This window comes from Chelmon rostratus, chromosome 18 (assembly GCF_017976325.1).
Source record: "Chelmon rostratus isolate fCheRos1 chromosome 18, fCheRos1.pri, whole genome shotgun sequence".
NCBI lineage: Eukaryota > Metazoa > Chordata > Actinopteri > Chaetodontiformes > Chaetodontidae > Chelmon > Chelmon rostratus.
In genome coordinates this window covers 20038489-20053086 of record NC_055675.1, presented here as the reverse complement: position 1 = coordinate 20053086, position 14598 = coordinate 20038489, and the positions used below count along the sequence as shown (strand labels likewise).

At 43.3% G+C, this 14598-nt stretch overlaps 1 protein-coding gene across 3 annotated transcripts in view; it reads left to right on the top strand.

Annotated features, from left to right (window-relative positions):
• The window catches only part of adgrg6 (adhesion G protein-coupled receptor G6), a 101705-nt gene that overhangs the window by 64884 nt on the left and 22223 nt on the right, over window positions 1-14598 (top strand). For all 3 annotated transcript variants that reach the window (XM_041958292.1, XM_041958290.1, XM_041958291.1), the window contains 18 exons: window positions 3808-3896; window positions 4759-4811; window positions 5328-5366; window positions 5535-5683; window positions 6232-6343; window positions 7339-7427; window positions 8117-8181; window positions 8270-8406; window positions 8517-8682; window positions 8844-8990; window positions 9108-9224; window positions 9794-9839; window positions 10555-10661; window positions 11566-11693; window positions 12344-12612; window positions 12765-12867; window positions 13516-13666; window positions 14231-14363. In XM_041958292.1, the coding sequence (XP_041814226.1) occupies window positions 3808-3896; window positions 4759-4811; window positions 5328-5366; window positions 5535-5683; window positions 6232-6343; window positions 7339-7427; window positions 8117-8181; window positions 8270-8406; window positions 8517-8682; window positions 8844-8990; window positions 9108-9224; window positions 9794-9839; window positions 10555-10661; window positions 11566-11693; window positions 12344-12612; window positions 12765-12867; window positions 13516-13666; window positions 14231-14363 (2100 nt within the window). The remainder of the gene's footprint in view (window positions 1-3807; window positions 3897-4758; window positions 4812-5327; window positions 5367-5534; window positions 5684-6231; window positions 6344-7338; window positions 7428-8116; window positions 8182-8269; window positions 8407-8516; window positions 8683-8843; window positions 8991-9107; window positions 9225-9793; window positions 9840-10554; window positions 10662-11565; window positions 11694-12343; window positions 12613-12764; window positions 12868-13515; window positions 13667-14230; window positions 14364-14598) is intronic.

Here is a 14598-nt window from a genome sequence, read left to right as displayed (position 1 = left end):
CACAGTGTCAAATGCAACCACTGTTATTACAATCAAAGACTCTCCCTCAGTGCCAATTGAAATGACAAACACCACAAAGGCTAAAAATGCAACAGCTCTAATAGAAAATGGAAATATGAAAGCTCCACAGGGGAACATGACAGGCAGCAAACCAACATCAGATCTCAGTGTGATTGCAGACACATCATCGAATTTAACAGTTTCAGAGCCTAGTTTGAACTCAAATCCAAGCGCGTCCAATCACAGTGGGAATCCGAGCTCAGGGGTATTTGTGAATGGGGCTGTGAATCCGGATAAAAGTGATGGTGATGTGAAAGAAGCCCACCTTTCGCCCACATTACGTGCGGTCATCAATGCCCACCATTTTATAACCACAAAGAACTCCTCTCCAGCAGCTACGTTCAAAGCAGTCACTGCATCAGCTAGCAGTGGTGGCAGTAACAGCTTCAAAAAGGCGACGGTGCGCCCTACCCCTGGATCCCCAACTGTGGATTTATCAGCCCAGCCTGCATTGCCCTGCCAATGTAAACAACGCTTTCATTTTACATGTCTGTGTGGACTGTCATCGGGGAACAGTATGTCATACAGTAACAAAAAACTGTAGTTGTAGAGATTCAAATAAAACAAGAATCTGTAATGACAGTAGCATGCACTGTAAAAAAAAAATCATCACAGCAGCTTGTATTAAGTCTTAAAGTCTATTCATTTCAAACAGGTAAGAAAATAACTTAAACGCACTATATGTAACATTTCCGCATTAAGAAAAATTACTAGATCTATGCTCTATATTTTGTTGAGTTGTGTACTCACAAATGTTTCCAACAAACTTAGAAATACATGATTTTATTCAAAGTAATGGTGCATTTCATTTGGTCACCTCCAATAGTGACACAAGACACACCAGATGATACTTCAGAGAGTGAGGAAGGCAGTCAAACCTGACTCACTCTGCATGAGTCATGTCAGATTTTCATCACCAACAGTGGTTGTTTAACAAGACAATAATTCCCATGATCCCACGCTGGTTTATGATGTCACCAAACTATCTTTTGTTTTCATGGTTATGACAGGGAGACCCCCAGCGGCAGAAATTACATACTCTGCGTTTAAGTGTTGACTTAAAACAAAGATTTAATCGAGTGAAATATGCTTGCAGATTGCAATGTAATCTATATGGCCAAAAGTATATGGACGCCCCTTAGCTCCAGTGAAGGGAACTCTTAATGCTACCGCATGCAATGACATTTTAGACTATTCTGCTCTTCCAGCTTTGTGGCTACAGTTTGGGTTTGTCCCTTTCCTGTTTCAACATGGCAATGCATGGTTTTCCCAGTTTGTTTTTGAGGTTTCTGACTGCCGTCCCTTTAGGACCAACTGGGATGGCTGCGAACCAGTCAGGCCCAACATCAGTGTTGTCTGAATGGGAGAAAATTCCTGCAGTCACTGTGTAAAACAAACCTACATTTTTTTCTGTTCACGTGCTGAGTCCAAAAAATACTCTGTTTGAAAAGGACTCTCTCAAAGGGAGAATTCTACTGTGTTGCAAGTCCTTGTGAAAAATATAGCAAATCCCTGCAGCCAGGTTCAAAATCGGGGGGAAAGCCTGAAACGAGAAGAGTGGAGGCTGTTGTAGCAGCAGATAAATGATTCATGGTTTTAGAATCACATGTTCAACTATCATAGTGTTCAGGTGTCCACAGACTTTTGGCCATATAGTGTGTTGTTCTCTGATTCAAAACAAAAAATGCCGAAGCTGGTTGAGATCCTGTGGATATTTGCGACCCATTTGGTAGATCTTTCCATTAAAAAACAAGATTTTAAGACTGAATACATGATTAAATTACTTCTTATGGTGGTTGGGTGTTGCAGTGTAATATCTGAATACCTGTTTTTGAATCAGTAATTAGACTTTTTAGCCCTTACAGTAGTGGTACAGTAGATGTAAATAGCTGTCAATCAGGTGGATGGGTGGCATCCTTCAGGTACTGGAGGCTATTGATTGGCTCATTGTGATTCTGGGCCCTGTGTAAGAAATGAATCTTTTTGTCCAGTCAGAATGTAGTATTTAGCCTGGTACTTGTAGCTTAAGTAAATGGATGGTCATGCTTTATTCTTGCTCTGCCCCTCTGTTTACTTCTTTTTCTCTTCTATCTGTCCGCTATAAAGACTTCTACCTCACATTTCTCTCCTCATTTTTTATTTATCTTCACATCTTTCATCCTTAATTTTTACACCCTCTTTTCCCCGATGTTCCCTGACAAACTTCTTCCCTGAGTTTTTCAGTCCATCCAGCTTCTTGGTAGAGATGTCCTGCTCTGCTGCTTGTAAATTATAGACATCTCATCTCCGCAGAGATTTACAGACCACTATGAAATCCAGCCGAAATGTTTGCAATGTCGAGCTTCTCCCCAAACCTCAGAAAAAACAGCTCGCAGGGTCTCCCACCAGAAGTGATGGAGTACAAGTCTTTTGACCATTCTGTAGCATTTACTAACAATTATAGATACCAGAGCGACACCCAGTGGCCAATGTGGCACATGGCAGGAGAGCTGAGAGCCCTTATCACAGAGGAGCTGAGAAAAAGTTTTGAGTTTCTGACATTTAAACAAACAAATAGCATCTCAACACACCGTCTGTCTGCTGTTGGAGAATTTACACTGCAGGTCAATGACAACAGTATTTAAATGTTAACAGGAGAGGAAGAAAAAACATTATTTAAACAAATGTAAAACAGATTTAAGGGAAAATAATAGTTAATAGCTATTTAAAACTTTCATAATGACAAATGCAGCTATTTGGAGGACAAAATGATCTACAATTAAACATTGAAAAGGAAATTGGGGAACTTTTTCATGCCTATATAAAGAGATTCTGGTTAAATTATTTTTCAGGTCCAGAGGGTGTAAGAATAGGAGTTGCTGTTTGTAAAGCCCAGTGAGGCAGTTTTGAGATTTAGGAAATTAGGCTTTGCACCATAAACAAAACTGACATGTGTTAAATGCAGTTAATTGCTAACACGCCCTTGAGTGTTTCAATGCAGTGCACAGAAGGTCGGCCGAACGTGCAAATATGCAAAGCTTTTCTACAGGCAAGCTTACAATCCAACACACATGGAGAAAAAAATGTTTCCAATAATAAGTTAATATTTAATTAGGTTTAAAAGGTTCCCTCAGTTTTTCCAGTCATTAAGATTTAAGCAGGTCTTTCAAGAAATCAACATAAAAGCAGCAAAGCTAACTAAACTCACATGTTTCTCTGTTTCCCTCTCCAGGAAACTTATTTAGGAAATTACAGACTCATAAAATAAAGCCTCACATAGATTTTTAATATGAAAGTCAGGAACTTGAGATTTAAAACACAGAGTATGTGCTTTAATGAATGCAGTAGTTCACTTTCAGCTAGTTAATGTTTTAATATGTAGTGTATAATTTTGTCTAATACGTGTTTTTTTTTTGCTGGATGAAGTTTAAATGTGTGAAGTTTCAGACTGCAGACACACAGACGTGTTAAACAGTGAATGATCCTCAGATACTGAATCTCTGAACTGCTGCAGCAGACAGGAACATGTCCTCCTGCTGCTTTTTGTGATTCAAAGTGATCCCATTCGCCAAGAGAAGAAATCATCATTTCACACTGTGAAATTGGATTTTTACATAACTCCATCAGCTCCGACCACTCAATTCATCTCCTGCTATGAGGCTCAGGCGCGTAAAAAACAGCTCCGTGATATGTTTGAAAGAGCCTGTGCCAAATTGAGACTGAAGTATTATTTTCCGTTTCTCTCTTTCCTGTCGTCTTTATCTGCAGAGGGGTTGTTCTACCGGATTTCTTTTGTGGTGGTAGACGGTGGCGCGGCGCTGCCCCAGGCGGATGTTGAGCGAGCTGTGGCTCTCTGGGTAAGAAAAGTCCAGCTGCTTTACGATGGCTTCAGCGCCATGAGTGCTGGAACACGTCAGTAGCTTTTTTCTGTCACCTCAGAGTTGGACTTTTCGGCACCTGAAAGGCTGAGAAGCTTCTCTGCACATAAAAAAACGAGGACTGAAAGCCTTCAAAACATGAATCTGAGATCTGAAAGTCTTTGTTTAATACTGAGAACGTGTTGATGTGCTGAATTAACCCAATCAGGGGAACCCCATGGCAAAATGAGTCATGAGCCTTGCTCAGGTGCACAGAAACGTGAGGCTGAAAACTGATTTGGGGCTTTATCAGGAACAGGTGCAATGCAGGTAGTTAGAAAGAGGAAGACACAGGTTTTACTCAAATGTGGAGCCCTTAAATCATCATATTAAGAGCCATAAAACAAAATGGACTTTGACTTCAGTCCCACATAAATCACACAACAAGCAGCATCTTTGACTTTTGTTGACATCGTCCCGTCACATAAAGTTGTTCACTGTGTTCATTTATGTTTGAACTTGAGGGTTTGTGCCAAACATCATCAGATCAGCTTACAGTTTACGTCATTAATATTACAGTGTCGGAAAAATGAAGACTAAATTAATCATTTCATTCACCGAAGTACAAAAACATATGTACTAATAAATACCTTGATTGATGTAAATGTCAATCAAGCTAAATACATGATGTTAAAACTGATATCAGAGATAGAAACAGTCACAAATTGCTTAGATCGTTGGACTACTTTCCTCACAATTTGTGTTAACAGCAGTGACCGGCAAATGTATGAATCTAAGGCAATAACGGGAAAAGCTTCTGTTATTGGTTGAGTGGCTGATTGAATCTGTTTTCCTCTTGCAGCTAAATCAAACCTTCCAGAACTGGACCCATGCAGTCTACGTAGACTCCATCAGGTAATTCAGCAATGACTGACCTCGAACGAACAAGTGCAAGAAGCAGCTTTTGTGCAACAGTTTGTCCTGCTAACATGCGTCAAACTGCTGTCGCTGTGTGTTTAAACCTGGAGGGAGGTCAGTCAGTTCTCGTTGTCCCATTGTTGTTTAAATTTGACGTTCAAATGTTCACTTTTTCTCTTCTTCCTGATGGTGATCACCGCTTTAAATCTTGCGTCTAAGTGAAGAAACCGTATTTGTTGGCCTCACAGATGTATCATGGTCTTTTTGAATAACTGCCACTATACATACTGAGTACGTCAGTCCATCTCTCAAACTCTCTCTGGTAGACAGTTTGAAACAAATCCTCAGTGGGCACCCTGGTCGCTCACCTGGTAGAGTGCCATACCTGAACCATGTATCCAGGCTGAGTCCTTGCTGCAGCGTCCTGGGTTCAGGTCCAGCTCGGACCCTGTGCCGCATGTCTTACTTGCTTCCCGCCTTTTTCCTCACCTCTTTAACATTGTTTCTCTGCAGTGTCCAGCCTGGTTTGCAGAGTGGAGGAAACCCGACAAGGTAAAACATTCACATCTAACCCTTTGTGTCACATCTATTGAATTTGAGTACGAGCTGAAAAAACGTGTTTTTAACGCGCTCAGATGTGTTTTTGAGCATGATGACAGCATCATCGTCTGTTATGATCCTTTTTCACAGCAGCTTATTTCAAGTCTGTTTTGTCTCCAGTTACGCCTGCCAGGCCCTGCTGGTTTATTATTACACCACCAATCAGAGTCTGAGCGAAGCCGCCGTGTCCGCCAGGCTGTCCGGCAGCGAGGGACTGATGGGTGCCGGCCTGCAGGTCCGACCCGCCTCCACTGATGTCGGATTGATCGGTGAGGAGCTCCACACAAGAGAAATGTCTCCCTGTTTCACTCTCATCTCTCTCCCTCCTTCCCAGCCGTCGCTCGTTTCGACAGACACGAAGATGAGAGACGTTAGTGTCTGTGATCCCTGTTGTGATCCGAAAATCAAGGTGCGAATGTGGTTTAACGGACGTGAAAACCAACCAGAGCAGCGTGTGAGGTCGGCCTCCGTCGCTCCTGCTGGTGGTAGAGCGGCCGAGCTCAGGCTTCACCTGTTTCTGTTTTTCCATTTGAACACAAACACACTCTCTCAGGACTTTTTTATTTATTCTGTCTGTTTGTTATTTGTGAGTTTTGTTGACTTGGTTTCGTGTCTCCTCCATCTGGAGTTTTGTTGTCTGCAGATTCCTTTTGTCCAATCTCGTGTTGTTTGTCGTCTTGTCTGTCTTTCTGTGTCGGGACTTTACTCGTGTATTTTTCTCATGTGTTTGCCGCTCGTCTTCAGCTTGTACTTCATTATCTTTTCCATTGTGTCACCATTTAAATGTGAAATAACTCCTGTTTTTCCCTCCTAATAGAAAACTGTCCGGAGGAGAATCCGCTCCACTACCGCTGGCCTGAGAGCCGACCCACCGTCACCCAGTACCTGCCCTGCTTCCCCAACAAGGACCAGAGCTCCTCCAGGACCTGGTAACACACACACACACACACACACACAGGCATGCTCTGGTTTCCTGTGTTTTAATGAAAAGCTGCTACTCAAGAAAGCACAAATATCTCAAAGCATCTGCGTGAAATGACATTTTAAGAACCCTCCACAGTAAAAAGTCTCTTATCTGCTCATTGTCAGGCTTCAAAGCAAACAGCAGCTTCGATCAGGATCATCCTGATCGTTGCCATTTCCAGAACACTGGGATCTAATTTGCGTTCAGGGGCGGAGAGACGCGCAGAGGTGACTCCGCATTAATCGCTGATCGTCAAACAACAGCTCGGTTTGCTCTCAGCTCGTGCGAACAGATGGCCAATTTCACTTCTGACAGAAAACACTGTGTGCAGGAAGAACAGGAAGTCCTGGTGGAGGCTGCTTTGTTCGCAGCGGAAGATTCTGCATGAATACAAACGACATTCCTGAGTCTGCTGAACTGAACTAATTCATCTTCTAGACAGTTCTTCCTTATGAGACATTATAAACTGCCACAGGTACACACGTTATATTAGAGACAGACTGTCCAATTTCTAGTTTTCCCTGTCGTCTTACTGACAGCAGTTTTCTGAAGTGTTCCTGAGCCCATTTATTAATCTCCTTTATCCAATCATGTGTTCACAAAGTTGTGAACCTCGCTCCATCCTCGCTGTGAACCACTGAGCCTTTCCAGGCTGCTCCTTTCACATCCAATCATGATGCTATCACCTGTACCAATCTACCTGTTCACCTGTGGAATGTTCCAAACAGGTGTTTTTGGAGCGTTCCACATCTTTCCCAGTCTTTTGTTGCTCCTGTCCCAACATGTTTGAAACGTGTTGCCATATCAGATATTTAGAAGTTACCACACTCTGTTTTAGCTGTGTTTTACACAGTTGTAATTATTGATTTATTCTTGTTGTTATTTTCCCAGCTGGTTAACAATAATTAAACCACATGTCTTCCTCTCCTCTATGTCCCCCTCTGTCCCCCTCTGTCTCAGTTTGATCAACCCACAGAACTTCTCGTCCTACTGGTCGGCTGCAGACCTCAGCAACTGCACGGACATCGACACCATCCAGGTGTCAGCAGGTATGCTCAGGGACCAGCCAATCAGATGCAAACTACAAACAGACTTAGACAGGTGTGAAGATAGAATGAGAAGAATGAGGACGAAGCTCGAATCGGTACCGATGAGTGGTTTTGTTTGCACATTCATTCTCTCGCTTCCCTCAGGCCTTCCAGTGGGCTGAAGTCGTCACTGTGCTTTAGATTAAACAACCTCCCGCTGCTGATTGGACGGTTTTTAAATCACTTCAGAATTCAGCTTCGTGTAGATGTGCAGAGGTTTGACCTTTAGAAAATGTCACAATCATGTAGGTTTATTTTAGGATCATGTTTTATCTGTTATTTGGCTCTGAATACTACAATACCCATGAGCCTCAGCTGTCATGGAGAAGAATCCAGTCAGAGGTGTCAAATCAAAGTTGATCTCAAAATTAAAAGCAAACTGATTGCAGCTGCCGGTCATAAAATCATCTTTAGCGGCTCACGTGACAGAATTTTAAGCTCTGTGATTGGTTGTTTCTCGTCGAAATGCACCTTGAGAGTCGTAGTTTTTATCAAATATGAATAGATATAAAATTAGGAGTCATACTTTTTACAGTTTTGTTTGTTATCTCAAGGCCTCGAGAGTCCTGATAAGACACTAACTCCATTGAGTCAGCAGAGTAAAACATCAGATGCTGACAAATGTCATTCGTTCTTTGTTCTTTGTGCAGAAAATGCCGCTGAGGTGGCCGTTCAACTCGCCGACATCACCAACAACGAGCTGTCCAATGAGGAGGTGGGAATCCACACGTCTCTCTTTGGCTGAACAGAGATCCAGCGAGGAGAGTAAACCAACCCTTCTTCTCCTCTTCGTCTCTCTGCAGGTGTCCAAAGTGGTGACGAAGGTGAAGCAGCTGGTGAACGTGGCCAAGATCAACACCACGTTAGCCTCCACCGTCGTCACCATCATCTCCAACGTGATGACCAGCTCGGAGACGGCGCTGGCTGCCACCTCCGAGAAGTACGGCCCCCTCTGCTCTGTTTCACTCTACTGATCTCTGCTGGACTCTTCTGGTTTCAGTATATTCCTTGTGATATTTTCTAATCAACAACTTTCTCTCTCCCCCTCAGAGCTCTGAAGACAGTAGATGAGCTGGTTCAGAAGATCGAGTTCGAGGGTTCGTCCATCACCATCACCTCCAGACACCTGGCTCTGGGGATATCGGCCCTCAACGCCACCGTGTTCAACGGGACGTCCTTCAGCGCCTTCATAGCTCCAAATACCACCGAGCCACAGGTAACGCCAGGAGCTCGCATGACCGCGCTCTTCCTTCTGTCAGTACCACTCACCTTTACTTCTTCATGGGTGTCTGTTGTCTGAAGAAGCCTCCTGTTCGCTCCCTCTGCTCTCCTTCCTCTCTCCTTCCACCTTCCTCCTCCTCCTGGTTTTTCCCTCAGATTGATTTTAGATTGGAGAGGATTAACCCTTTAGCTCAGGTCACCCTGCCGGCCTCTCTGCTGTCCAGCGTCTCCCTGAGCGAAGCCGACAGATCGTCTCTGTCCAGGATCAACTTCATGTTCTTCAGCAGCACCAACCTGTTCCAGGTGAGTCCAGCCCACCTCGCCGCACTCAGTCTGGATATATGAAGCTAAATACCAGAAACCACCACTGACGGACGAAGGAGACAAGCTGTTGACTGATTTTTGCCGGCTGGTTTTCAGAAAGAGCAGGACGGTCGCTCTTTAAACAGCTACGTGGTGGCCAGCAGCGTGGGGAACTTCTCCATCAGCAACCTGATGGATCCGGTCGAGATTGAGATCGCTCACCTCTCTGAACAGGTACAGGTGAATATGTGTGTGCGTGCATGTCGGTGCTGTTACGTTACGTTGTGTGTTCTGTACATGAATCTCAATTTTTGCTTTCTTTTTCCTTTGTTTTCTTTTTTTCATGTCTTTTCTTTTTTATCCTCTATTTATTTTATTTCATCACTTCATTGTAATAGTTCACTTTATATTCCTTTCTTTAATTATTCATCTTTTTACTGTTCGTTTATACTCTATATTTGTGTATCTCACGTGCTGCCGTGTTACATGTAACATGACGTTTTTCTTTTCTTGGCAGTCTGACATGTCGGGAAATACAATTTACAGAAAATATCACTGAACAGGTCACGGAACAAATGAAAACGTGAACATTTTGCTCTTTTTTTTTGGTGTCTGATCTGGGGTCAGGGATTGAGGCTCTTTCGTTGATGATAAAGAGAACTCAAGTCAACTCAATATTAAAACAATAGATTTCAAAGTGAAGAAAGACAAACATCTTTAAAATGAAGCCAGTCATTAGTTATTTGTGTGTCTATGATAGTGCTGAGTATAAATTGTGATATTTTGGATGTCTCTCCTAACAGCCCTCCCTGAATCCAGTCTGTATGTTCTGGGACTTCAGCATGAACAGTAAGTCTGCCTGCATCTGTCGTCATTTCACTATAAACATTACAGGGTCATTACCGGGTCTCTGATCTACAGGGAGCAGGAAACAATACACCTGAAGTGTTGTGGGAGACACATTTCATTCTTGTGCTTTATCAGCTCTGTCTCATCCACTGAGATTCTGGCGGTCACTCGGTGCTTGAGTACATCCTTAATGTACCTTTTTACTTCAGGCCACATGTGCTTGTAGATAAACCTCCACGTTTGTGAAAGGAAAAAACATTTTGAGAGCTCTCTTGCATTTAAGCAGACCACTTGAGTCAAGTCCAAGACAAACCCAAACGCCGAGCAGCTTCGAGACCGAGCCCCAAGAAAAACCACAACAGTTCCAGCTGAATATTTTTCTTACTGTTTCCAGAAGGGGCAGCTGTGGCTCAGGGAGTAGAGCGGGTTGTCCACCGATCAGAAGGTCGGTGGGTCGGTCCCCGTCTCCTTTAACCTGCGTGTCGAAGTGACTGATAGTAAAGTTTGTTCCTCAGTGCAAAGTCTGTTCATCCTGTATAAAATCAAACACATGCTTGACTCTGAAAGCTGTTTGCAGTGGTGACCTTTTGGTGCTTGTTCACTCATTAGTTTAAATCATCTTCACCAACAACGTTTGTTTTGAGTAGTTTCTGAATTATTTCAATGTCCTGAGAAGCTGTAGAAGTTTGTGGTAATACCTCTGTGCTGCCATCAGGTGGTGCTGGAGGTTGGAACGGAGAAGGCTGCAGAGCATCCGAAGAATCCACCAGCAACAAAACCATCTGCCTCTGTGACCACCTGACACACTTTGGCATCCTCATGGTAAGACTGTGTGTGTGTGTGTGTGTGTGTGTGTGTGTGTGTGTGTGTGTGTGTGTGTGTGTGTGTGTGTATTAATGCTGCATTCAAAAAGTCAGAGTCCAGGTCAGTTTAACTCCTTTAAGTGATTTTAATGCAAGTTTTCCATCAGAGCTTTTTGATGTTTTTTAAAGCTGTTGCATTCAGTGGTTGAGACGGAATTTGCGGGTTTATTAAAAAGTCTTGTTGTGTAATCGCTTTGATGCCACTTTCATTAGAAAAGGTTTTGGAGGAAAGAAACAGGACGGAAGTTTAAACCAGACTTTGGTTTGAAGGTCACTCCCTTGTTAAGTGTTTTTAGCGTGTAAAAAAATGTGTCGAGTGAAGATGCCACAGAGAACAAAGCGGCATCGCACTCAGCAGTGCATAGTTTAATAAGCTCACTCATCATCTGTCTGCCAATACACAAAATGTTCTCAGCCATCGGGCCACAGGTGCTGCACAGAACAGGCCACAAGGTCTTTAGTGCAAGCAGCTGTGAAACATCATGAGCAACATGTGATATTTACTTCATTTATGTGATATTGTATTTTTTTAAGAAGTGCTTGGTTTTAATTTCATTGGTCTTGTTCTGTTGTACACTCCTTATAACCGAATTTGTACAAATTAATCACATTCATGTTTGTTTTTTTGTTTTGCATGGACGACTGCACCAGTTTTCCCCATCTGTGTGTCTGTATGTCCGTCCAAAAGCCCATTTTACGTTACCAAATTAACAAAACTGGTCCTGTTCAGTACAGAATAATCATCAGGTGCCTTTTGTTCTTCATGTTTGGGTCTTCTTTAAAGCTATGTTGTACCTTTAGCTACTAAAGGTGAGCTTGGCGTGATGTTATTGGACTTCCTAACTCTCTTCCTGTGTCTCCAGGACATTTCAGGAGCTTCGCCCCACATAAACGAGAAAAACAACAAGATTCTGACCTTCATCACCTACATCGGCTGCGGCATCTCCGCCATCTTCTCTGCTGCCACGCTGCTCACCTATATCGCCTTCGAGTGAGTCCCATTACATGTAGTCCTTTGATGCATTTGGTAATACAAAATTATGGATTAGAGCAGCTTTCTGAAAAAGCTGATGACGCTTCAGTCGCCTCGAGTGGATACTGCAGATACACCGATGAAAACAGACGCGTTCTCACTTACCGGAAACACAAACATCAGGCGAGTGCTGGTGCTCGGTAGAGCGTGCAGAAGGAGGCTGACTCTTTCGGACTGAAGCAGCCTCACTCTGTGCAAAGTCGTCAATGTCATCAACACGCTCGCTTCCCCGCTGTGTTCACACATGTGGTCGAACGGATGTTTAAAGTACAGGCTGGTTTTCCTTCACACATACGGCTCCTCTGGATAATGTCCAGAGAATTTCAAGGTAACAGCGCATGTGTGAAAGGAGCTGAAGTGTGTAAACAAATGTGAAAGAAGTCCTTGTTGTGGTTCAGTGTGTTTTGAGAAAATTCATATGACAGATAAATGTATGCACATTTTTTACTTTCCTTTAAAAAGTTCTCTGAAAAACAAACTCTTTGTTTAATGGTCAGATGGTTTGGAACAATGTGGAGGTCTGGAAGAAACATGAGAGTCTCTCAGCAGCTACATGTGGGGTTTTTGGTTTTGTTGTCGACAAAACTACATGTATTTCTTTCCTGCAGAAAACTACGGCGTGACTACCCCTCCAAGATCCTGATGAACCTCAGCACGTCTTTGCTGTTCCTGAACATGGTCTTCCTATTGGACGGCTGGCTGGCAAGTCTGGAAACTGATTGGCTGTGCCTGTCCGTGGCCATCTTCCTGCACTACTTCCTGTTGACCTCCTTCACCTGGATGGGACTGGAGTCCATCCACATGTACATCGCTCTGGTCAAAGTCTTCAACACCTACATACGGCGATACATCCTCAAGTTCTGCATCGTCGGTTGGGGTGAGGGGCTTCAACTGTTGCTTTTAAGGTTTTGTTTTAATGCCCACCTCATTAGTCTGTTTGACATTTCACACCTTCACGCCCTCTTCAATCACATAACTGGCTGATGATCGGCTCTGAAGAAAGTAAGTCGACTGTGTGATTTGTTCCAGGTCTCCCTGCTGTGTTGGTGGGGATTGTTGTTGCTGTTGATAAAAACTCTTACGGCCTGCAGGAGTACGGCAAAGGAGAGTCCGGAGAGGGATCCTCAGAGTTGTAAGTAATTATAGTAACAAGTAAATATGTACATAGAGACAATATAGTCAGAAATGCATGTCAGAAACCATGATGTTTAAGTATTCTATGGAATGTACTGATAGAACGTAAAACAGAGATTTTACATCAGGACTTATTCAATGTGTGCAGTCAATATTAACAAGGGAGGACATTTCACATGAAAATATAAGAAGCTGTTATTTTTGGCTTTAAATATGCACAGAAATGCAAATACATTCTTAAATAAAGTTATTATTCAGTTTTGGTTCATTATAGTCAGTTAAACAAGTGTGATTCAATCAGATCCATCAACGTCTGTTGCTCTGGAACAGGATCAACGTCATGTTCTTCAGCAGCACAACTCTGGATTTTCAGCAATTTAAGGTCAAATTTAAGAATGTTTTTCTAAAAATATCTGAATTAACCTTCAAAAAATGTGAAGTCCTCCTCAGGTCATCACAAAGTTCCCAGACGGTTGAGTGACCTGTTTGTCCTCAACTCTGGTGTTAACCTTTAAGAGTTTACTACAAGGATACTACAATCATCAAAATCCCTCCAGTGAAGTGTTGCAGAAGTGATGCAACCAGAGCAGGAAGTCCTTCTTGATCAGTATTACAGTGATGTTTGTTGCACATGTCCTCTCCTCAGCTGCTGGATCCAGAATTCGGTCGTCTTCTACACCACCTGCGTCGGTTACTTCTGCGTGGTGTTTCTGCTGAACGTGGCCATGTTCATCGTGGTGATGCTGCAGATCTGCGGCCGCAACGGCAAACGCAGCAACCGCACGCTGCGAGAGGAGGTGAGTGTTCTGTTGAAACGGGTCCCGTTTACGTTACCCTCTGCCAGCAGTCAGTCGATCTGGAAGACGTTTCGCATTTGAGCGTCGGGAATCTTCAGTTAGCATGAGCAGCTTTAGCCACAGCAGATGAACAGAGAGAGACCTCGGGCAGTGTTTTTACTGAAATTTGAGAAATTCCACAGAAACTTCCTTTCTGATTTAAATGTCACCTTCATTTAACCAGGATGGCCTCGAGTTAATTCACTTCTAAGACTAAAGAGGACGAGAGCACACTGTAGCATTTAATAGTGCAAACAGACCAACAGTTCCACCCTACTGTGTCTTCATCAGAGTCAAAACTGCTCTGTCAGAGACATTTTCCTCAGATGAAGACAGAGCCGGGTGGAAATGTTTCCTGTTTGCACTGTTAAAGGTTACGATGTGCTCCAGCACCTCTTTTCTCCTGGAGGTTTGCCGTCCTCAAACTGAGAAGCACCTGATTCTGATTTAGCCGCAAGCTGCAGGAAGACGCGAGACACGGACCTCTGAAAGTGGAAGTAAACACGCTCTTTCGTTGTGATCCAGGTTCTACGAAACCTGCGGAGCGTCATCAGCCTCACCTTCCTGCTGGGTATGACGTGGGGCTTTGCCCTGTTCGCCTGGGGGCCTGTCAACCTGGCCTTCATGTACCTCTTCTCCATCTTCAACTCGCTGCAAGGTAACGAGAGCGTGACCTACTTACCTTTCGGTGCACTCCACATGGGGAAAAACACTTTTTTTGTTTGTTTCTGTTTTGCCTTGACGACCTTTACACTTCGATAGATGTTCAGAATATTATCAGACCTCACCAGCTGCTTCAGGGTCTGTCTGCTGGCCTCCAGGTAAAAAACCTCCATCATAACAACTTAAAGAATCTCTATCTCTATAAATTGAATTTGATCTCATGCAGCTCA